This window comes from Microtus oregoni, unplaced genomic scaffold (genome assembly GCF_018167655.1).
Source record: "Microtus oregoni isolate MIOR12 unplaced genomic scaffold, Mior012 000012F_ref0000307, whole genome shotgun sequence".
Classification (NCBI taxonomy): domain Eukaryota; kingdom Metazoa; phylum Chordata; class Mammalia; order Rodentia; family Cricetidae; genus Microtus; species Microtus oregoni.
In genome coordinates, this window is record NW_024543071.1 from 16,206,485 (window position 1) to 16,228,501 (window position 22,017).

At 50.5% G+C, this 22,017-nt stretch overlaps 1 protein-coding gene across 9 annotated transcripts in view; it reads right to left on the minus strand.

Moving 5' to 3' along the window:
• Pax2 (paired box 2) overlaps positions 1-22,017 on the minus strand; it is an 83,634-nt gene that overhangs the window by 56,776 nt on the left and 4,841 nt on the right. For 4 of the 9 annotated variants that reach the window (XM_041661477.1, XM_041661474.1, XM_041661476.1 and 1 more), the window contains exons 1-3: positions 20,992-21,114; positions 17,358-17,526; positions 16,538-16,735 (exon numbers count right to left, since the gene is read on the minus strand). In XM_041661477.1, coding sequence (XP_041517411.1) covers positions 16,538-16,735; positions 17,358-17,526; positions 20,992-21,034 — 410 coding nt within the window. In that variant the 5' untranslated portion in view covers positions 21,035-21,114. Of the gene's footprint in view, positions 1-16,537; positions 16,736-17,357; positions 17,527-20,991; positions 21,115-22,017 lie in introns of those variants that run through there. The other 5 variants (XM_041661480.1, XM_041661479.1, XM_041661478.1 and 2 more) reach the window with 3 other exon arrangements.

A 22,017-nucleotide genomic window follows, 5' to 3' on the forward strand; every position in this document is an offset into this window, starting at 1 on the left:
GTTGCCTGAGACTCTCACATCGCAGTCCCGTTTTTATATTGGTCTGTGCGGCTATCGATGCGCATAAATGTGCATTTGTATACCTGTGTATCTCCCTGTCTGTGGTCAGAATGGGGTGGGGGTTGGGGATGTGGAAATGAGAGAATTATTAAATGCCAAGTAGATGTGCAATAAATTCCATTGATTTTATAAACTCCAACTTGTCTTCAGTCTCCTTCCATTCTTTATCCTGGGGGCATTGCAACAAAAACCTATTTTAAATACCTTGGCCTCCCCCTCGTCCCCTCCCCAAAAAAGTGTCAATATTTTATTTGGATTTTTAACTTCGCTCCATAACAGTTGTTTGACCTCCTGACTCGTGCAAGTCACATAAATTCTGGGACTTTATTCAGGAGCCATGTTCCTGCTATTGAATAAGCAATTTGGGAGGGTGAATTAATGACTTGTGCTGTTGCTGGAAAGTCCCTGAAGAAATATTAAAATTGCTTGCAGACCGAATCGATACTCAGTGAACACCCAGCAAGAGACGGCTTCAGCTCAGAACGGCCACAGAGGCAGGAGTCAGAAGGGAATTCCTGCACCCAGCTTGGAGAGCCCCCAGCCCCCACCTTTCCCCATCATCCCTCGAGTTCTGTCATTTGCCATAACAGCGAGGTCTTATTAAACCCCAACCAGGATAGAGCTGATTTGTCCTGTCTCGGGAAGCAGGCTCTGGGGACAGTTTACTCTTTTAGTAGCGGCCAGAGCCTGGAGGCCTTGTCAGAGGTGATGGTCTAGATCCATCCACCTGATGGACAGGGGGCGGTGCTGGCAGCTGCACTGTGCTCAGGAACTGTATTCTATTCTGCAGGGTGTGCTGAGGGCTGGGTGCTTCAGTGCTGGCTCTATCTTTGTATGCCTTACCTGTGTTTATCATTGTTCCGAGGACCACCTAAGGTCAGCCTTTGTGTTGGGGTGGCCTGTGGGATGGGGAGTTTGCATTGCATTATGGGTCAGTGTGTGTGGCCTTGTGTGGACACATTGCAGAAACTGGCTTCAGGTTTGTTTTGGTTTGTGGTATTGTATCGAGGTGACGGCACTTCTTGTAACAATGAGTTGGAGGAATTTGAGTATTGTTTGGTGGCAGTGTCTGTTTCTGCTTTGAATTATTGTGTTCATTGATCATATCTGCATCTCTTTATTCATAATGTATGTCTCAGAGATTAGGTTAATGGGTGTCTCCTTGGTGACGTGGGCTGAGTAATGGTGCTGGATCTGGGTGGTGGCTCTGTGATTCAGTAATTGCTTTAATGGCCTTCTTCTTACAGTTGTGGGTGAGAGGGCGATCCTTTGGCTTTGTTTTTTTTTTAACCTTACTCTGGCCTGGTCTTTCCAGAGGAAAAATTCCAGAGATGCAGGACAAATACCCTTTGGATGATGCAGTTTAGATTTTCTATTTCTATTCTTGGCTGGAAGAGTTCTGATGTAACCACACTGCTTCAGATCTGGGTGTCTGAACACCCTCCTGCTCCTGCCTAATCTGGAGAGTGAAACCCCTAGGCCAAACTTTATCCCTGTATTGAGTCTAAATCCTGGTTGGGGAGGGGGAGGATGGGTAGAAGTGAAGTTCCCAGTCCCAGTGGGAACAACACCCTGGCCTCTGTCTCCCAGAGCCCCTGTTCCTCTCCACTCTGTGGCACTGCCCCAAAGCATCTTCTCCCCCACCATTCCTGGATGATTGCCCTTCCCCTGGAGCTCAGGGTGCGTGTTTTAAGTTTGTAAGTAAATATATGAAGTCACAGCAGGGCACAAGATGAAGCAGGAACTAGTCAGGTCTGCACTTTCTTTGATCCAGAGTAGACAAGAACTGTGCTGTAGTAGACAAGCACATGGGCTCCAGCACCACGACTGTGTGGGTTCAAATCCTGCCTCTGCTACTTAGTCTGTGACCTTGAGCAAGTTATTTGGCTTCTCTGTACTCCAGTGACCACAACTATAAACACTGCTGTAAAGCCCTGTGGGGTTGTTCATCAGGCTTACATCAATTAATACATGTGATTTGCTTAGACTGCTCTGCTGTAGCAAGGACTGTCTGGCTACGAGTGGGATGATGATGAAGATGACAGGATTATAAAGTTTACTGGGTAAAGCCGCCATGAGAGTGACCAAAAACAAACACGTGTGCAAGTGTGCTCATGCACATGAAATCGTAAGGCCGATCAACGGGTGAATGTGTGTGTTTTAAGAAAAGAAATATAAAAAGTGCAGCTGGGTAGAACGGGGCTAGCAGGGAACTCTCTTCCCAGGTGTTTGGACAGTCAGGGGCTGGGGGTTGACAATGGTAACAGCTGGCTCTGAACTAAGGACTAGAAAGAAAGGAAGATGGCAGCCCTTATGTAGGCTCATACTTAATTGGAAAAACTCTGTGATTGAGTCCCCACGATTCCAACTTAGTTGATTTTAAACTCTCCCTAGCGTTAGGGATATAACTCAGTGTTAGAGTAACTGCCTAGAGTGCACAAGGCCCTAATCTCACACCCCAGCACTGAGTTGGCTTTATAATTTAAAACATAAGGACCTTTAACAGCCAACTTGCCTGTTAGATATCCAGAAAGAGGCTGGAGAGATGGCAAAGCATTTAAGAGCACATACTATTCTTGCGGAAGATCTGACTTCAATTCTCGGCACCCCTGCCTGGCAGGTCAGTTACTACTTGTAATTGTAACTCCAGCTACAGGGGCCCAACATGGCCACCAGGGCACACGCCCTCACATACCCATACCCACTCTCTCACACACGCACAATTAAAAATAAAAGAAATCTTAGTATATCCGATAAGTGACAGGTAGGCCCTAGAGTGTGGCTCTTTGGGGTTCCTGGCACTGAAGGAGGTCACTGAGCCAAAGGGTGATAGCACAGGATCGGTCCTCAGCCTCATCCCATGGGATGTCCCATAGAGATGAGACCTGTTATTCTGAGTTGGGACATATTTGGTTTTTACCATATTTTTGCTGGACACCGAGTAAATAGAAGAATCTATTAATGTGCAGTTACTTTGGACCATTGCACCAAAGTAATTTTATTTCCTAAAATCTTTTCTTAAAATACTTTTCCCTCAGTAGTGGTAGTAACTGCAGTGGTTACCAGATCCCTGTCCTCCCGTGAACACTTGACAGATGTGACTTGAGTTTGTCAACTACTGGCTTGCTCCTCTTTTTCATCCTTTGTCTTATCCCTATTTTCTTTCTTTCTTCCCCCCTCTTCCTGTTTGTTTCCTCTCTCTCTCTCTCTCTCTCTCTCCAGTATGGCATTTAAGAACCAGGAAGACCCTTCAAAACTATCACATGAAGATTCCCCCACCGCTGTTCCATTTATCTCTTGAAAAAATTACAAATGCAAAGAAGCACAACTCAGGGAAATGCCATGGAGCCTGGAAAATGCCAACCTTCAACTCCCAAAGCAACGGCAAGCTCATCCGGGAAGAGGGCAGCATAAACACACGAGCATGCACTCGGGCACACCCACGCTCATGCGTGTATACAGACTGGGCTACACACGAGCATGCACACGGGCACACCCACGCTCACGCGTGTATACAGGCTGGGCTACACACAAGCACGCACACACTCACATGTGTATACAAGCTGGGCTACACACAAGCACGCACATGGGCACACCCACGCTCACGCATGTATACAGGCTGGGCTACACGCGAGCACGCACACACTCACACGTGTATACAGACTGGGCTTTCAAAGTGGACAAAGGGACAATTTAATTACTCGACTAGCTCTAGTCTGTGCTCAGAGACCAGAGACACAGAGATTCTCTACCTCCTGGAAAAGACACAGAATCAACTCCTTCCTGAGTTCAGCTGGGTTCACAGGATGCCATGATTCTCACTGGCTTTCACGATACTCAACCCTGTTCGTTGACTACACGTTTGGCTCTTTGAGCCATCTTTCTTTCTTTTTGTTTTTCTTTTCTTGTTTGTTTTTTAAGTAATTTTTTCCCATATAGCCCCCAAGTTGGCCTTAAATTCAGGAACCAACTGCTTCAGCCTCTTGAGTGCTAGGATTACAGATGTGAGCCAAGACACCTGACCCTTCAGACCTTATTATTTAAAATACTTCAGTGCTCATACACAGACAAGCCAGAAGACATACATATTGACACAGACTAGAACTAGAAATGCCTACTATTATTACTATTGTAATAAGAATAGTAACATTTATTGATCCCTTAATATTAGATAGTTGCAATTCTAGGTAGATTTATGGCTCATTTAATCCTCATGAGAGCCTGTAAGAGACTTAAATGATTATCCCTTCCCTATAAGACTAGGGAAACTGAGGTACAGAAAGGACATGAGATTAGCCAGACTCAAAATATGGCATTTTTTCCCTGGGACATGCCTCTTGCTTTGTGCCAAGGAGCTTTATGTGACTTGCCTGGCACATAGCAGGCACTTAGCGAGAGATTTCTGAATGGGTGAGTGGAACGATGAATGAGTGAATGACCATGTCTATTAAGGACCTTCGGATGGCAGGCTCCCTAGTGGAAACCAGGCCTAATGGACAGCCGAAGGTTATTTGGATAAAGCCTCTTCCAGTGTGTCCAATGGCTATGCTTTTCCAGACACTAACTGCTGCCACTATTGTGCCTGGCCCAGGCTCCCTTTAAATCAGAACTCAGACCCATGTGCATCCACGAAGCTCCCTAAGCACACTGTCCCCTAGAATATTTTCTTCTGAAATATGTGTTTTCTGAGATGCTGATCCTGTTCTTGAATGGAACCTGAGAAACCCAATCCACCAGGGGGATGTGCTAAATCACCAGATCTTCGGCATCCTACGGACAGCTACCATCGATGATTGACTAAAGTTTTTGATTTTCATCCAGATGTTTGGGCGTTGCCATGGTCATTAGCCTGCTTGTCAGCAAGTGCGCATGCATTCCCAAGACACAGGTGAACACTAAAGAGGAAAGAACAACCCAGAATAAAACAGACTAAGGAGGACAGGGGTAGCAGTTGTTTGTGAAATCAGTCAGGCAGGCGGTGTTCCAGGAATGGGCTGCTACCTCGGAGAACCATTAGAACGTGGATCCAGCTCACAGGGGACTCGTGTGCTTAAAGACCTTTAAAGACCCTCATGCGGCTGTATCCTTGACGGTCTGCAGAGCCGTACCAATCAGATCCCGGCACAGGGAGCCGATGGATCAACTCCAGTATCCAGCACAGGAGCAGCTTGCCCACTACCAGGCCAGCCCACCCTGTCCACACTGTCAGGATGCCCTGGACGTGTGCACTCAGGCACAGGGGTCCCCCACCTACTGTCAGTCCAGCTTGTAGATTTTGCAAAGCTTGGTATAAATCTGGTTTGTGACTTTGTACATGAGCCCCTATTTGTGATTTAACACTCTGCCTTTTCTCATCTCTCCTACCTCTATTTCCTTTCCTGCTAGCGTTTTAATGCTATTTACAACTTCCTTACTCGTAGAACACCATAGCAATTTTTCAGTGTCTCTAACTGATATACCCAAATGATTTTTCTTACCTAGATTTTTCTCCCCTCTCAGCCTAATTTATGTTTTAGTAAGCAGGAACTTCGTATCGCTTCATATCATTCACTAGTATTAAGGGTTACTGCTTCTATCACAGGGATCGTGCTACTAAAAGGCTCATTGCGAGGGCCATTTGTTTATTCTTATGAGCACCCAGTTCCCCCGGTGTGTAAGAGGCTGTGTGCGTGCAGGCGTGCATGCACAATGGCCTTCTCGATGCATGCCTATATGCTCCACTGCCCTGTGTCAATGCCACTTGGCGTTGGCAGGAAGGACCCAGCACAACCACGATGTGGACAGCAGCTGACCCTGCAAGTGCTGGAGAGAAAGCCAGGCTGTGGGCTTCCCTGTTGACCTTGTTGAGTTCTTTCAGGAGCAGATTCATATATGCCTGGTGGGGTTCTTTCCTCCAAATCCTCCCTCCCACACCTCTTTTTACCACAGATACAAGGAAGGCTTATGGTGACATTATTCACAAGCAAGTTTGGGTTTGGCAGGGAGGAGTTTCCTATTCCTATAGAAGGAGGAAGGTTAGAAAACCAAGAAAATGCTTTCCTACATTACAGGGTTATCTATTGCCTTTTCTCTTCTTTAATTCGTCCTATAACGTCTCCTCACGACTAATTGTGTTTGACCTTGACTTCCGGCCTCTTCCTGCACAGTTAAAATTTGTTGCACAGTGGATAGCACCTGCAGAGTGGTTACCTAGTCTGACAGGCCTAGAGACTAGCAGTCAGAGGGGCCAGACCATCACTCCACTCCTGGAAATAAATCCCATTGTATTTGCATTTTAATTTTCCACATAAACAAAGGCTCAGAGTACTCGCTTGGGCAGCATCACTGGACGAATTTAATTAGAAATGAAAAGTTTATAGGGCCCTCTTTAATGCGATTAATGCTCAGTTAACATTTATCACATTCGGGTGCCGGAATCGCCTTTTCTGAGCAGCCACTGGCCATGAAATGAATTTCTCTCAACTTTTTGTACCTATTCGGAGAGGTCGGTCATCTCTTAAGAAGTCTGCATGACCTTGCAGAGTGTCTCCCTAGGGTCGGGAGTTGAGGAAATGGGAGTAGAGGCGGAGGTAGATGTTACCTGGTAGGCAGGAGGGTAGAAGCGGACAGTGGGTGTGGATTCCACCACCTCCCATTTCTAGAAGGAACTGGACTAGAGCCAGAGCTGTGTCCTCTGCAGGCAACCAAGCCCCAACCCTGAAGGCTCGCCCAGCCCAGAAAGCCCCACAGCTGCCTGTTTCAGCCTCTTTCTGGGGCCCCAAATCAGGCCTGAGGCAGGGCCAGTCAGTGCCACAGCATCCAGCCCTCACCTCTCTTTCTCTCTCACCTGGGAGTTCACCAGGCTTTCCCTCCCAGGACCATGGTGTAAGGAACCTCCTTCCCTCTGGCTTTCCCAGTGGAAGTCTGCCTGCCCTTCTTAGACAAGCAGAGGAGAGTGGGGAACACAACACCTCCATCGGTCCCTGGAGGAAAGTTGCCTTTCCTTATCTTATCAGATTCTCTTAGCTCTTCAATTAGAATCAGCTGAGATTGGGCAGCTCCTACCCATCCTTCTAACCCAGGGAGGGAGGAGGGGAGGAGGGAGGAGCAGGGGAAGGACCATGGAATGCAGGACTGCGGGGTGCACCCTGCAGATGACTGCAGATAACCGTCCTGACCCCTGGTCTCACCCCCACACAGGTAGAGACAACCAGTGCTATGGCCATGCACAGGTGACACTCACTTCCAACAGAGCAAATGTGCACCGATCTCACATGGGTCCACCCTCCCAGATCCAGGCATGCTCATGGATTGTGTCAGAACCCTCTGTGGACCTGACTGACCCTTACTCGTTGACTCACTAGGACATGTATTGACATCCACTGTCCCACTGAACCCTTGCTCTCTGGATAGCATGCAGCGACATCCTGAACGAGCAGACTACCCAAGTCTTGGCAGGGAGTCTTGCTTCGGGACCAGATGGTTCTGCCAACCAGAAGCTTTCTGAATAAGGAAACCACCAGCTCCTGGTTTGACAAGTCTGACTTCTGAGAGTTCCCAGCGATGCTAGGTCAACCTCTGGCTCAGCTAGAAACCACCAGCCTACATAGTCCCTAAAACAGAGTCACATAAGCCCCGCAGGCCAGGTCTTTCAGCTCTCAGGACATGATGAGCTTTGAAGTAAGAAAAGGCTGTCAGTGTAAGGGGTAGAATGAGGTACTTAAGCCTGACTCTCAGGGATCTTCAGACCCGACAGTGTCTGCCAGACTCATGAGCTCCTCTCCTTGCCTGACAAATATGGACTGGGCATCTGAACCCCCCAAAATTCCAGGGCCAAGAAGGAGTACCAGAATCAGGAAAGGCAATCTCACAACTAGCTAGATGTCATTTGAGTGAGCTCTGGGGCCCCTTTGTTGTCCCTTAATGCCCCGTTCTTCCTCCTAGGTCACTAAATCCTTCCTCACGTTGCTCCGCTGTGCCTGCAAGGTGAATATTGTTCTGTCTGCAGCCAGCTGCCCTGCTCTATACCCTGCCAGGAAGAGCCTGGCACGCTCCCCCAGCTTTCTCTGCTCTCAGGCCACTGCAGAGGGAGCGCACCATGGAGAGCCAGGCCCGGAGACAGGCATAGCAGGAATCTGTGACCTTAAGCTCCAGGTAGCAGGTAGAGGGGACTTCACTGTGGAACCCCAGAGAACAGGGGCACCCTACCTTCTTCTTGACCTCACTCATGTTTTTTCTTAGGCCTGCTATTGACAGCCACAGTCACTGCCAGGAATATGCAGTGTGCTGAGGGGTGGGTGGTCACAGCCGTGTTCATCTTCCCATAGGTCTCTCTTAGAAAGGACGATGAAATTCTGACCTTGAGAATATGCCTGCAAGGTCATTTCCTCTGCCCCACCCTCCCGGCGGGAACTCCCCAGAAGGTGTCTCCGTTTAGCCTTTGTCACCTCTGGGCTTCTCAGAAAGTCACCAGCCTACACTGCCAGCTATCCTGGGTACTGGCTTTCTCTAACCATGTCTAAGATGCTTCAGGGGACCAAATGTCCCTTATTTAGATTTAGATACCCTACCCCTTTCTCAGCTGTAGTTACATTCTCTGTGTTTCAGTCCCAAATACTATGCAGGCCCCTTTCACCTCCTAGCTTCTCACCTCCTCCATCCCTCTCTTGATTAGCATCTTATCTGTTGTCCCCATCAACACCCCTGACCCCCCCCCCCCCCCCGCTCCTCCTTCAGGTAGGAGTACTATCAACCCAGGACATCCCCAGAAGCTGCTGTACTTAGATACAATGGAATGCTGGACCTCTCCCACTTGCTCTGAGCTCACATTGCTCTTTCCTAAAGCAGAGATCAATGTGAGGAGTTACACAAACCAGAGGCTGCCGACTGCTGGCCAAGGTAGAATCAGATCCAATGTGTGCTTTATTTGGCTAGCATGGAGCTGTTAAAATTTGTCTTTGGGAGGGCTGGAGAGATGGCTCAGAGGTAAAGAGCATTGCCTGCTCTTCCAAAGGTCCTGAGTTCAATTCCCAGCAACCACATGGTGGCTCACAACCATCTGTAATGAGGTCTGGTGCCCTCTTCTGGCCTGCAGGCATATACACAGACAGAATAGTGTATACATAATAAATAAATAAATATTTTTTTAAAAAATTTGTCTTTGGGGGTCCTGCAAGATGACCCACTGAATAAAGGCATTTACCATGCAAGCCTGAAAACCCGACTTCCAACACTGGAACCCACAAGATGGGGTAAGGGGCTGGAGAGCGGCCTCAGTGGTCAGAGAGTTTGCAGTGCAAGCGTGAGGACCAGGGAATTGAGATCCCCAGGAGCCCCCCAAATGCTGAGTAGGAGCGGTGGCCCACCTACAATTCCAGCCTCAGAAGACAGAGACAGGGTCCCCAGAGCAAGCTGACTAGCAAGACTAGTCATATCGGCAAGCTCTGGGGTTTAATTGACCTTTTTCTCAATGAATAAAATGAAAACTATGGAGGCTATGCTCTCTCTCTCTCTCTCTCTCTCTCTCTCTCTCTCACACACACACACACACACACACACGTATATACACACCACGCACAAAAATGGGCGGGGAGGGGGAGAAAGAAAGAATAAAAAGGATAGAATTAACTCCCCAAAATTGTCTTCAGACATCACGCACACACAAACAATAATAAATATAAAAACTTTCTCTGTATTAGTGTTTGTAAGCTGGGCCATGTCCAGCTCCTATGACATCTATGCATCATTTCTGCCAGGGCCCTGAACACACTGGTGTATGAGCCCTGTGGCTACACGCATTTCCATCACTGCTCTTGGAACATGCCAGCTTCGACGTCAGGACCCTACTGTCCTTACCCTTGCATCCAAAGCCAAGCTTTCTGGAGTAGATGATCACTCTTTATTCTTTTCTCTCTGTCTCTCAGCACAAAATACCTTATCATCACATTGTCACTCAAGAAACACAAAAAAGGTCCCAACATTTCCACGACCTGAAAATAAACTGTGAGCGGAGCTTGGCTGTATGACCTCTGCCCTCTCCACCTGCCTTCCTTTCCTACCTGGTAGTTTCTGGGTGCAGGGCCCTACTCTTTCTCCTTCAGGTCAGGCCATTTCTCTCTCTTCTCAAATGCCAGCAGCTCTCTTGCCTAGCCCTCTTAGTTCCCAAGTCACCCTTTGATACTGAGCCTTGTCTGGCTTCAAAGCCTTCTCCAGTTCTACCGTGTGTTTAATTTCTCATCTGGAATCTTCCCAGTTCCAGCTTAAGGAATATTGTAATACAAACAAAAATTGATGGAAAACTTGGCCTCAGGTTGTCTAAATTGTGAAATGGAACCACCTTTAGCCCAGCTCTATGACTGTTACCACTTCAGGCAACAACCTCACTGACTGACTTGTGATTAACCATCGAAGCCAAGGACAAGGTGCCCAGCCGTATACTATAACAACAGGCCACATACCAGAGAATGCGTTCTTTGTTCTCTTGACCCCAGAGCCCGGCAGCTAAGAGTGGATACAGGTAGAGGCAAGCGCACACAGTCTCCCACACGGAAGAGGATGACCTTTACTCCTGTATGCCATTGTGCATACATTCTAAGTGCATCCTGCTAGCATCAAACCCAAAACTGTGACCAGCAAGAGAAAACCATCTGTGCCCAGTGGCAGCAGATAATTCCAGGAGACATCTTCTCTCCAATTAGTGTTTCCCTTGCTTGGGTACTGGCTGAGAGAAACCAGTCTTCATGTTTTAGGAACCCTTCTGCCTTCCCTGGGTGCTTCATTGACCATAGACGCCTCTATCTTGTGAACCTGAGCTCTGCACACCTAGCCTGATGGGGAAGGAAGTATGAAAAGACATAACAAGAATCTAGAAAATTCTCAAGTCAGATGGGCACCATCTACTGTATTCTTTTAAGGACATGGAAAGTGGCTTCTTCTCAATGTAGCCATTCTCCTCTTAATAGGAGAACTGCAATGCAACCCCAGATAGCATCATGGAGGGTCTCAGGGGAGCCCTGAGTACCAAGGCCCTGCAGGGTAGCCAGGTCTGCAGCTATAGGAATCTGGAAGTGGACCACGGGTCCCTGGGTTAAAGTGTTCCTTCATCAGTCCTGCTTAGAAGCAGGACCTCCGTCCTCTATGGGCTCATGGGAACCCCCTCTCCAGAATGCAGGTTTCAGGGAGAATGACTCATCTATGCTGGTTACTACTACTACTGCTTTTCTGTCTAAAACTGTAGCGTTCTAATCCTCAAGTCCATCCCACACTGTTGGCCATCGAATCACCCTCTGCATACCACAAGCCACCTCTAGAACATGTGTTGCCACCACCACCATCCAGTGTTGCCTGTCCTTCCTGAGGTTGACTGCACAGCAATGCCTTGTTTGTGCCGGGAAGCATACACAACCCTGCCTTCCCAGCCTCTCCTCCAGGAAGCCCCGCGTCCCTTCTCCAGGAGCTGCTCCTGTCTGGCACCATCTCCACTTGGCTAATTCCCCTTGTGGCCCCTCTATTGAACTGTTGTGTTGTCCATTTCCCTGTGACAAGGGCTCTGGTTACAGAGTTATTGATTGGTTTCACGCAGACAGATGGGCCCTTCCTGGCTCCCATCGAAATCCCTGGCTGTATGGGCTGATTGTTGCCTCTCAGGGTATAGGATTGCACCAGAGACCACCCTCCACGCAGTCTCCTTTGCCCGGGCTGTGGATGGTAATAAATGGAGTCAGCCTGAGCAATAATAAAAGCAATCCAGTAGGGTTACCTGTGCAGACACAAGATTTATGTCTCTTCATATTTGATGTGATTGTTTTATTGAGTTCTCAGAACAGTTGGGACTTTATTTGTTTATTTTGGGGTTCCCCCTCTCTTTTCCTCTTTACATCACCTCCTAAACCCAACCCGGAGTTTTTCTGAAGATAAACCCTCATCTCAAAAGTTGCCAGCTGAGGTAGGAACTCATAGCAACCAACCACTGAAAACCCACAAGCCAACCACCAGAGGCTAGTCAGACCCAGAAGTCAGTGCAACCTTCTAAATTCCATCCCAGAACCCTCATGGTAGGAGAGAACCAATTCCCACAAGCTTTCTGCTGACCTGCACCTGAGTGCTGTGTTAGGTGTGTGCCACACACACTCACTCACTCATACACTAAATAAATAAAAATGAAACATTAAAAACACAAGAAGCAGATCAACAACCATGGCTGTCTCACATGTCTCTCTAAGTACGGGTGACCAGAACAGCAAAGATGCCCTCTAGGAAAAATAGCTTTGTGACAGAAACCTCAGATAAGACACTGGCTTGCAGCCCCTTCTGCAAGGCCTGCAGCCCCAGGACAGTTCTCTGTGCTATTTTTCTCATTCCTCTTTGGGATGAAGCCTTTTTCTTAACTCACTGACCCGCCCCTGACTCTTGGCCTGTCACCAACAGTGGTGACAGACAGCTGCAAAGATCTAGATATGTGACAAGCAATGCCACCCCTCTGCCCTAGCTTCCATGCCAAGCCTGGTCCAAGAGTCAAATCCACGCAATCTAGAGCTGAATTTCAGAGGCAGGAACAGACATGTTGGTCTAGGATGTGGCTCCAGAATCCCCATGGCTGCGATTAGTGATTACCAGCTCACTTAAAAAAACAAGTGGTAACCCGCTGCCCACCACCAGACCAGTGACAAACACCTGAGAATTACACAGCAGGGACACCGAAGTGACAGGAACTGGCATCGCTTAACACAGCAACGAGGCTGCAGCGGTCCTGAAGCCAGTGCTGTCACTGCAAGGAGAAATGTGCTCACTTCAAGCCAAACAGGATAAGGAAGAATACAGGGGTGGTTGGTGATTGGCAAGCCCCGAGGGTCCACTGCAAAGATCTAAGGTTGCAGAGTCCTTGACCCCAAAAAGTGTTGACTAGCCTCAAGACATCCATCAGCTAGCTCAGAGACCACTCCCAGAGGGTCTTCAGTAGCCCTAGACTCCACCTGGAGTTCCTGCTGTTCTCTCAAAGGAGTGATCTCTACCCAGGTCAACAGTCCAACCTGAAGACTCAAGCAGGAAAATCCTTCCTGCTTCGTCAAAAACTCAACCTGACAAGGTAACTTTCCCCTCTTTCCGTACATGGATCTTCCATCTCTCCCCTGCCCATAGGCCATCTCCCATACCAGGTTTCAACCTAAAGTTACCTGTTTATAAACACTGTCCCCAACAGTGGTGTCATACAAGCTGAAGAGCTGGCAACTCCACGCTGAGCTGTAATTTATATTTATAACAATTCAATAAATTCCACGACCTGCTCAGAGCTAAGATTTTGGCCAATGGTTTCTGGGTGTGGATGGTTCCCTACCACACACCTTTGGCCCAGAGAAGCATTTCTATGGGGATTTGCCAGGGGAAAACTCAGGTTGGACAGCCAGGGCTTTATTGTGGCAGGACCAAAGAATGCCAAAACCATTTTTAAAGCATGAAAAGCAATTTAGTTTATAGCCATAACAGCATATTTCAAGTGTGGCGACAGCATCTGTTTGGGGGAGGAGAAGACGAGAACCTTTGGCTCAGGTGCGTGAGCAGGTGTAGACTTCCTTTCTTGCCAATATTGGCTCTTGAGCACCTTACTCCGGACATGTATGTATGTACATTGTGTGTGTGTGTGTGTGTGTGTGTGTGTGTGTGTGTATCAAAAACAACAGCAACATGAGTGGACACACTACCATCCCCCAAGCTCTGAACTCAGGCACTCCCACTTCCCAGTACATATCGTATACACAGGGAGATCTCCAGTTCCTTCCTACAGTGAAAATTCTCAGAACAGGAAGGCCCAAGTTCCTGATACAACCAGCACCTGCAGGAATGCCACGCCTTTATCAGGCATTTGCAAGAAACGCGGCTCCACAAGAACCTTCCCCTTCAGGGCAGAGTACCCACAGGAATGACATTGATGATTGGGGTGCCCAAATGTGTACCCGTGACATACTGGGAAGCCTCAACCAATTTTTCCAAAGTACCAACTATGGGAAGATTCTTCCCAAAGCAAAATTTAGAACAGCTTAATAAATCCCATTGACAAATTAAGCCTTGAAGTCTAACTACAGAGCCAGGGCTGCCCATGTTGCTGGCTGGTGGCTTCCCTGCTCCTGGGCTCATGCTCCAAATCACCTTTCAGCAATGCCTACCCAGAAATGCCTCCTTCTTCACACCCAAAGGAAGCCTGTGGGTACCTCACATAACAGGCACCTGAGGCCAGCAGCCACTGTTGGCTGTTAGAGTGGTTGGGCTCGGACCATTCTTTCTCCAAGGCTCATCTCAGAGGCATCACGCTAGTCTACCTTTTTTTTTTTTTTTTTGATTTTTGAGACAAGGTTTCTCTGTAGCTTTGGTTCCTGTCCTGGAACTAGCTCTTGTAGACCAGGCTGGCCTCGAACTCACAGAGATCCGCCTGCCTCTGCCTCCCGAGTGCTGGGATTAAAGGCATGCGCCACCACTGCCCGGCTCCTAGTCTACTTTCTTATAGCTTGGTAGATGTACCTTCAGACTTCTGGAGTTTGATGTTAGGGTCACTTGTCCTCTGCACTCTAGGACTTTTTAAGAATGAAACATCCTCAAACTTGTACCTAAACCAGCTTTAAAAACAGCTCGGCCATCCATGGATATGTGTTGGAGGGGGAACAGAGAGGGAGGGTGCTGGGCAGGGTAGCTGCCACACCCCACCCACATGAAGCGAATCACTGTGACTTATGTGTCTTGGACTCTCCCAAAGCTTGCAGTCCCATCACAGACAATAAGTGTATCTCCAAACAATCCCCAGGGCACCGCTGCCCAGCCAGGTGACATTGTCCCTCACTGCAGTCACTCTTGGCTCAGCTACTGTCCTCCTAAGGCCTCAGCTCTAGCTCACCGCAGGGACCACCAGCTGGTCTAGAGGCAAAGTCTCTGGGTGGGTGGCTCAGAAAAAAAAAAAGGAAAAAGAAGTGTTGTTCCCTTCCCCTAACTGTCACACCTGCCTCAATCCCCAAGCTTCCCAGCCTCCCGACTTTTAAACGCAAAGCACTTACTGCTTTCTCAAACCACCCAGTGTTACTCTCCAGCTCTTTTGGAAAAGTGTCTAAATGTCAATCAGCCACACGTTTCCAGTACCTAGCTGAGCCAGGCCCAGGGAGCTGGAGAGTTTCGGAGGGTGTATAATTAGCCGATAAGTATTATGTTACCCTGTTCATAACTGAATAACCATTTTAATACAGATGGCACACACTGGGATAATTTCTGGGGTCGCCTTGCAGTATGTTACAGCACGAGTGTGGCAGAGGGAATCTTCTTTAGCCAAGGTACATTCTACCAGCTAATTCTACCTGCTGTTTTCGGGATGATTTGGGATAATTCCATATCATTTGCAAAATATTTAAAAAAAGACAGGTGAGGCTAGTTGCAGAGAGAAACACCATCTGAATTATTAGTCGTCCTGATAATGGGCCTATGAAGGGTACAAAGAATAACAGAGTATGAAACCCTTAACTCTCTTCTCGTTTGGGGGTCCCTGGAAATGAGGGCGACCTGCTTTCTGGCTGGAGTGTGACTTTCGCAGTCCTGAATCTCTGTGTACCATGGTCAGGCTCTAACAGTTCTGACGCCAGTTTGAGATCGTGAGATTGAGGGCTGCCTGAATGTTCCCTAGACTGATACCCTGGCTGGGGTGCACATGCATAAAGCATGACCTGCCATCTCCCAGACAGCACTCCAGAGTGATCTGGGACTTAAGAGACCTAAGTATCCTGCAAGCTGAACTGACTAGAGCCTGCATGGTCCCAGTGTCTGAACCTATCAGCACGGAAAAGATTGCAGCCTCCTTCTGGCATGCCTGGTGGTGGGGGCATCTCCCAAGAGTCAGCCGCAAGGACCCTGCTCTCACTCCCTGCCTGGCATCCCGGTCCTTGTCCAGCTCCCCTTCTCTCTGCCAAGTCCTGGCTGGTGGCTGGCATCTACTTTGTAGGCCTGGATGCCAGTGCTTCTCGGCCGGAAATTTGTGTGGCGCTGGCTAGCAAGACCTGGGCTCCTGGGAGGCAAGCTTTGTGGGAGTTGGCTGAAAGGGTAAAGGGGTCAGGATTCTGGATGCCCCTGGGGAAGGGTACATGACTTTAGAAAGAAAAGTCTGTTTGGAAGCGGTGAATAGACAGTGGTCATTTTAAAAGCTTTGCTATGGGCTGTGATTGTCTCTAGATCCCGAGGCGGGTAATCTTGGAGTCTTAATTACCACAAACACTTGGATTCATTTCCAGGACACCGGCGGGAGAAGCCTGGCAGGGAAAACTCAGCTCTGAATTGGAAAGAGCCCTGTCTGTCTGTCTGTCTGTCTATTTATGCCTCTCAGGTCCATTTTCCTTACCCAAAGACTTCAGGCTAGGGGCAGGAAGGAGGGATAGAGGCTGGACAGAGTGAAGATGGACCCTGGGAGATGGCCCAACAGGCAGGAGTAGGGAACTGGAGCCCTGCTCTCCAGGCCCAGGGGGGCTTTGCTCACCTGTTGATGGATGAGACGCTGGGCACTGTGTCATTGTCGCAGATGCCCTCAGCTAGCAGCCGGTCACGGATCTCCCAGGCGAACATAGTTGGGTTCTGCCGCTTGTATTCAGCAATCTTGTCCACCACTTTGGGCGTTGCCACCTTGGGCTTGGAACCGCCAATCACTCCAGGCTTGATGCTGCCAGTCTCGTAGTACCTGGGCCAGGAAGGCCGTCGGGGTCAGCAAGAAGCCGGTGGTGGCAAGGGCAGGGGGGCTGCAAGCTCCAGAGCTGCTAAGCCGCTCTCCCTCCCTAGGCATCAGTGTGAAGGGAAAAAGGCCCTGTGTAGCTGAGCAGACTCCAGAAGGTGCTTGACTAGGGCATTGTGGCTGGGCGTGGACAGCGGGCTAGAGCAGGCACCCTGGGGAATGGAAGCCTGGCCCTCAACTTAAGAAGCAGAGAAGGACCCCTGCTGCGAGAGCTGATCCCATCTAAAGCCCAGAGTCCCTATGGAACCTGGACCCGCCTTTAGCCTTCCTAATGCTGTCTTTTCTCCTTTTGGGATGCCCCTTCTTCCAACCCCATTCACATTGCTTAGCTGGGGAAAAAAAATCCCTCCTTTTCTGAATGTAACTGCCTTCCTCGGAAGGCCCAGGGAGCTGGGTTATGTTGGGTAGACTCTACTCCACCCTCACTCCAAGGCTCAGCCACCATAGCGGCCCTTTCAAAAGGGGCAGCCAGTCTTTTGATCCCTTTAAGTCTGGACCTTCCTTTCGTGCCTAGCACCTCAACTTTTAACTAAAGCCTCAGCTGGAAAGGGAGGCAGCGCCCGGCCCTCACCTGCCCAGGATTTTGCTGACACAGCCATGGCTGACCCGCAGCTGCCGGGAGATGTCACAGGGCCGCACACCCTGGTGGGCCAGCTCCACGATGCGCTGCCTCACCACGTCGGGTAGGGGCCGGCCGTTCACAAACACCCCCCCGAGCTGGTTCACACCCCCGTGCCCTGCTGGGGAGAGACAAGAAAAAAACACAACACCCCACAACAGCAGGGACCGGCCATTAGTCAGGGTCCGAGGCCAGCCACGTGCGAAGGGAGCAAGCAGGGCTAAGGGGCATATCCGGGGATTCGGGGTGAAAGGTGGCTTGTTTGCGTGCAGGAAAGAGGAGGATTAGATATTGGACCCCGGCTAGCTGGGCTAGCTGTAAGAACCGAGAAGCTGGCCTAGGGAAGAACCCGCCTCTCAGACTAGCGCGATGCAAAGGAGAAAGTGCTCGAAGAGTAGAGAAGCCAGGAGAGAACAGATGCGAAGAATGGAAAGGGAAAACAAACGACAAAGGGGAAATAATGCCAGCAGGGATGAAAGAAGGGAGATGGGGAGAGAAAGGACCGGGCCAGGGACAGCACTGTTGCCGACTAGGAACCCGCCAGCAGCCGCAGGCTAGGCGCTGTTTGGGTATCACAAGGGCTTGGAGCCAGACGATTTTGGAGGGTCGGGGTCCTCTTGACTCAGCTCAGCGGGGTATTCAGTATAAAGAGGGACTAAGTCAAACGCAGCCCCTTTTCACCTTCGCTGCCTACCTCTCCCCTTGTATCTGTTTTTAATTGTAATTGTACGATGTCCTCTTTCCCTGTTTTTTGCTTTTTTTTTTGTTTGTTTGTTTTTTGTTTTAATCGGGAGTTCTTCCTTCCCTTTTTGTTTTCTGTCTTCAGGTATTTGGAACCATATTTTCCCTCTGCATCCCTAATATCTAAGATGGAAAGAAATCCAGGTGAAGAAGAAACGGCAGAAGAGATAGTGATTTGGGATCCGCTGCACTCCGAGATAGCGAGACGGCTAAGAGTCTCACTCGTCCCCAGCAGCCGCTGACGAACGTGGGCTGCTGGGTTCTCTTGCCTACTATGCTGCCCCAGCCCCGAGTGGCATGGTAGGTAGGGACCGCACCTGCGGAGTTAGGACTCGGGGCACTGGGTGTTACAGCCTAAGCCAGTTGGGGACCCTCTGACCTCTCAGACCTCAGCAGCTGTCCAGGAAACCCAACAGTAAGGAAGGATGTTCCGGAACAGAGCCCTTGGTTTCCAGACCAACTAGGCAACTTGGTGGTGGTGGGGGGGGGGGGGGGCTCCCAACCTGGAAGCTGAGAAGGCCACCGGGGTACCAGACTCGAGGCCGCTGCCAACTGCCCCATTTTCCGCGGCCTAAAGCAGCCTAGAAATCCTGCACCTGCAGCGGTTAACCTACAGCAGCAGTTACTCAGCAATCTAACAGCAGAGACTTCTAGCGGCAGAGTCAGGACAGACAAGGTCTGCAACCTGCAGCCACTGCCCCATGGCCTCCAGCGAGTTTCGGAGAAAGCGGGCACAACTCGTGTCCCCTTTATCTCTTTCCCATAGCATTCTGCCGAGACCAAAACAAGCTTGGGAGAAGCCCCTGGACAGAGGCCTCTAATCGAGAGGCTCCGGGAAGCCAGAACCTCTTATCTTACACGCCCCCCCCCCCCCCGTCCCCATAGTCTCCCCATCTTGATCCCACTCTTCTCCCCCTCCCCGCCCTACAAACCCCGACCATCAATAATTTAGGCCCCGGGAGAACTCGCGTTACCGGTATGAAAAGGCGGCAGCTGCGGGCAGATTAAAGATGAATAATTCAGCCTCACCGGGCTCCGGGCCGGCCCCTCTGCCCCAATATATGGTATGGGGATTGCAACCGGGCACTTCTGGAGTTCAGGGCCGATGGACCGCGGAGGACCCGCGCTGAATCAGGCCTGGAATGTGCTACTGCCGAGGGCACCGACCCGGGCTGTATGTAGCTGCTCGCCCGCCAGCCGCCTGCCTTGCCGGCCCGCGCAGTGGCCTTCTCCCTTCCTTCGACCACCTTCTGCTGGCTTTGCTCCTCTTTTGGTTTCGGAGTGGTTCCCTAAGTCTGGCCCTGACTGGCGCGTCCCGGAAGCAGTCCCCAAAAATTACTGAGCTAGGCAGCGGCTGAAGGGCCGAGACGGAGGCTGGCCGCCTTGGTGAACCGGCATGTGGACTGTTTCATTCCCTCCGAAAAAGAGCTAGGCGTCCCGGCTGCCAGAGACACCCGCAGTGGCCCGTAGTCCCTCGCTTGGGTTTCCTTTACCTAAAAATTATTTAGGGAACTATATTTTAATTTTTTTAATCGTCCCGTAAAGTTAAACGTGTGCTTAGGAAAGGAATAAACAAAACATGGTTCTCTCTTATTGTATCATATTTTAAAGCACAGAACAAGGCTAGGTCTAAAAAGTTACCTTGTGGAAAGTTACAAATTATCCTTAATTATTAATCTATACATGGGGAGAGGCTTTCTATTTAGAATATTATTTATATTTTTAAGCAAAGGAAAATATCTGACAAACAGTTTTCCAAGTTAAAGACCTAGCATGAATTAGACAAATTCAAAATTCATTAGCTATTTCCCGTTTCCTATTTTTCTGTTTCTCCATCCCCATAACATTTTTTTATTTTCTTTCCTTGATTTCCCCCTCTTGGTTTGATTTCTCTTTCCTTTCTCCTCGGCTATAGCATTTGCCTTTCTTTTGTTCTTTCCCTCTCATTTTTCCATTCTTGCTGACCCCCTGGCCAGGGTGCTGGCTGCTTGGTCCTTAACAGAGAGTGGAGGCAGGCAAAGAAGGCTCCAGAATGCAGAGCATCTACGAGCTGGTTCGGAAGGCTCTACTACTTGCTTTCTTCCTGACTTTGATTTCTTCTCAAAACCCCTTACTGTTTTTAGAACGATCACCCCCCTGGGCAAAGTCAAGAAAAGTGACCACCTTCTCCTGCCAATCTCATGTTCCTAGCTGAAAGGGAAGAGAAGGAGAAGGCGGAGAAGTGAGGATGAAAGAAAGAGGATGGGAATATTTCAAACCAGTCCCCATGAAGCCTGGGCTAAGCTGGAAGGAACAAGAGAGCTGAGGCTCAGAAGGGGGTCACACCCCCAGGAGCTTCTACTTCGCTGTCCTGACACCTAGGCTGCTCAAGCTAGGAGCCTCCTCCTGATGGTCCACAACTCTAAGTTTGAGAGAGGTAGATATGAGGGGGAGGGTGGAGAGAAAGAGAGAGAGAGAGAGAGAGAGAGAGAGAGAGAGAGAGAGAGAACTGTCAATTAAATCCTTCAGTCCAGGGCAAAAGCTAGGGTGTAGTGGGTGGCTCGGACCTGGGCCCAGGGCTATGTATCCCGCGAGGTAAGGAGGAGCAGGTGGAAGGAGCAAAGGCAGGTGGAGCACTAGCAAAGGTACAAAGGCAGACAGAACGATAAGCATGGGGTGTCAAAAAGCAGAAGAGAGTAGCTAAAGACAGGAGAAACACTAGGTAAGAGAAATAGGCAGGGCACGAAAGGAGGGGCCGAGAAAAAGCCGGTGTGGCCTCTAGGATAAGACCTGAGCGCAGGGGGCCGGACAACACTGGGGCTAGATGGGATTGGAACCGAGACAAGAGCCGGGCGCCGGTACTCACGGTGCATCGCGGAGAAGGGGTCTGCTTTGCAGTGCATATCCATGGGGAGGCAGAGGAGCGGGAGCAGCGCGGCCGCCGCCGCCGTGTCGCCTCTCAAACTCAACTTCAGGACTTGAGGAGAAAAGGAAGGGACGGTGGGGGAGGGAGGGTGAGCGGGTGCCCGGCTACTGCGGGGTACGCAAGGGCGGGGGGCGCCGCTCTGGGCTCCCCGCCGGGACTCCTCCGGGCCCGCCGGGGTTTGCAACCGCAGCGGCTGCAACTTGCCACCGTCGGGGCACGCGGCTGGGCAGTCAGTAAAGCAGCCCCCGGGCGACGGGCTGGGCCAAGGGGCACAGGGGGCGCATGGCTCGCGCGCCAGTTGCGGCCAGAACTGAGGCCGGGTGGGGAAGACGGCTCACTCAGCTCCCCTGGAACCCGGTGGTCTAAGAGGCTCTGAACGGAGAGGGCTCAGGGCAGGGGCCGCCCGAGGGCGCCGGGAGGGGAGCCGGGCCGCTCCAAGTGCCGGCGAGTTGGCGAAGTTGGCAGAGAAGTAGCAATCCCCGGGATGTCCAAGCGGCGCCCGCGGGAGGGGAGCGCGCGAGCCGGCCCCCGCCCCCGGAAAAGGCAGGCGCTCGCCGCGGCGGCCGGAGGGCCAGGAGGGAGGGAGGCAGCCTAGGAGCCGAGCGGCGCCCGCAGCGCTGTGCTGGCCCCAGGTGGGTTGCGGCTGCAAGAAGACTCGGCCCGAGACTGGAGTCTGGGCTCCCGGTGTGTGTCTCTCTAAAAGCTGCAAAGCCCCCTCCAGACCCCCTCCTCCTCCCCGCGCCGGGAGATGGATGACTTGTCAGACAAAGGCAATAGATTCCACCACTCTGTGATTCGCCAGCGCCGGAGCCCCGAGCTTCGGCAAGGAGGGCCCCGCGCCTGTCACTCCGGTGCCGGCGAGGGGAGGGCCGGGGAGGGGGAAACGGGAGGGAGTAGCGGGTGAAGGAAGAGGGAGGGTGAGGAGCAGGCCAGGGGGAGGAGGACTGGGAGCCCGGGATTAAAACT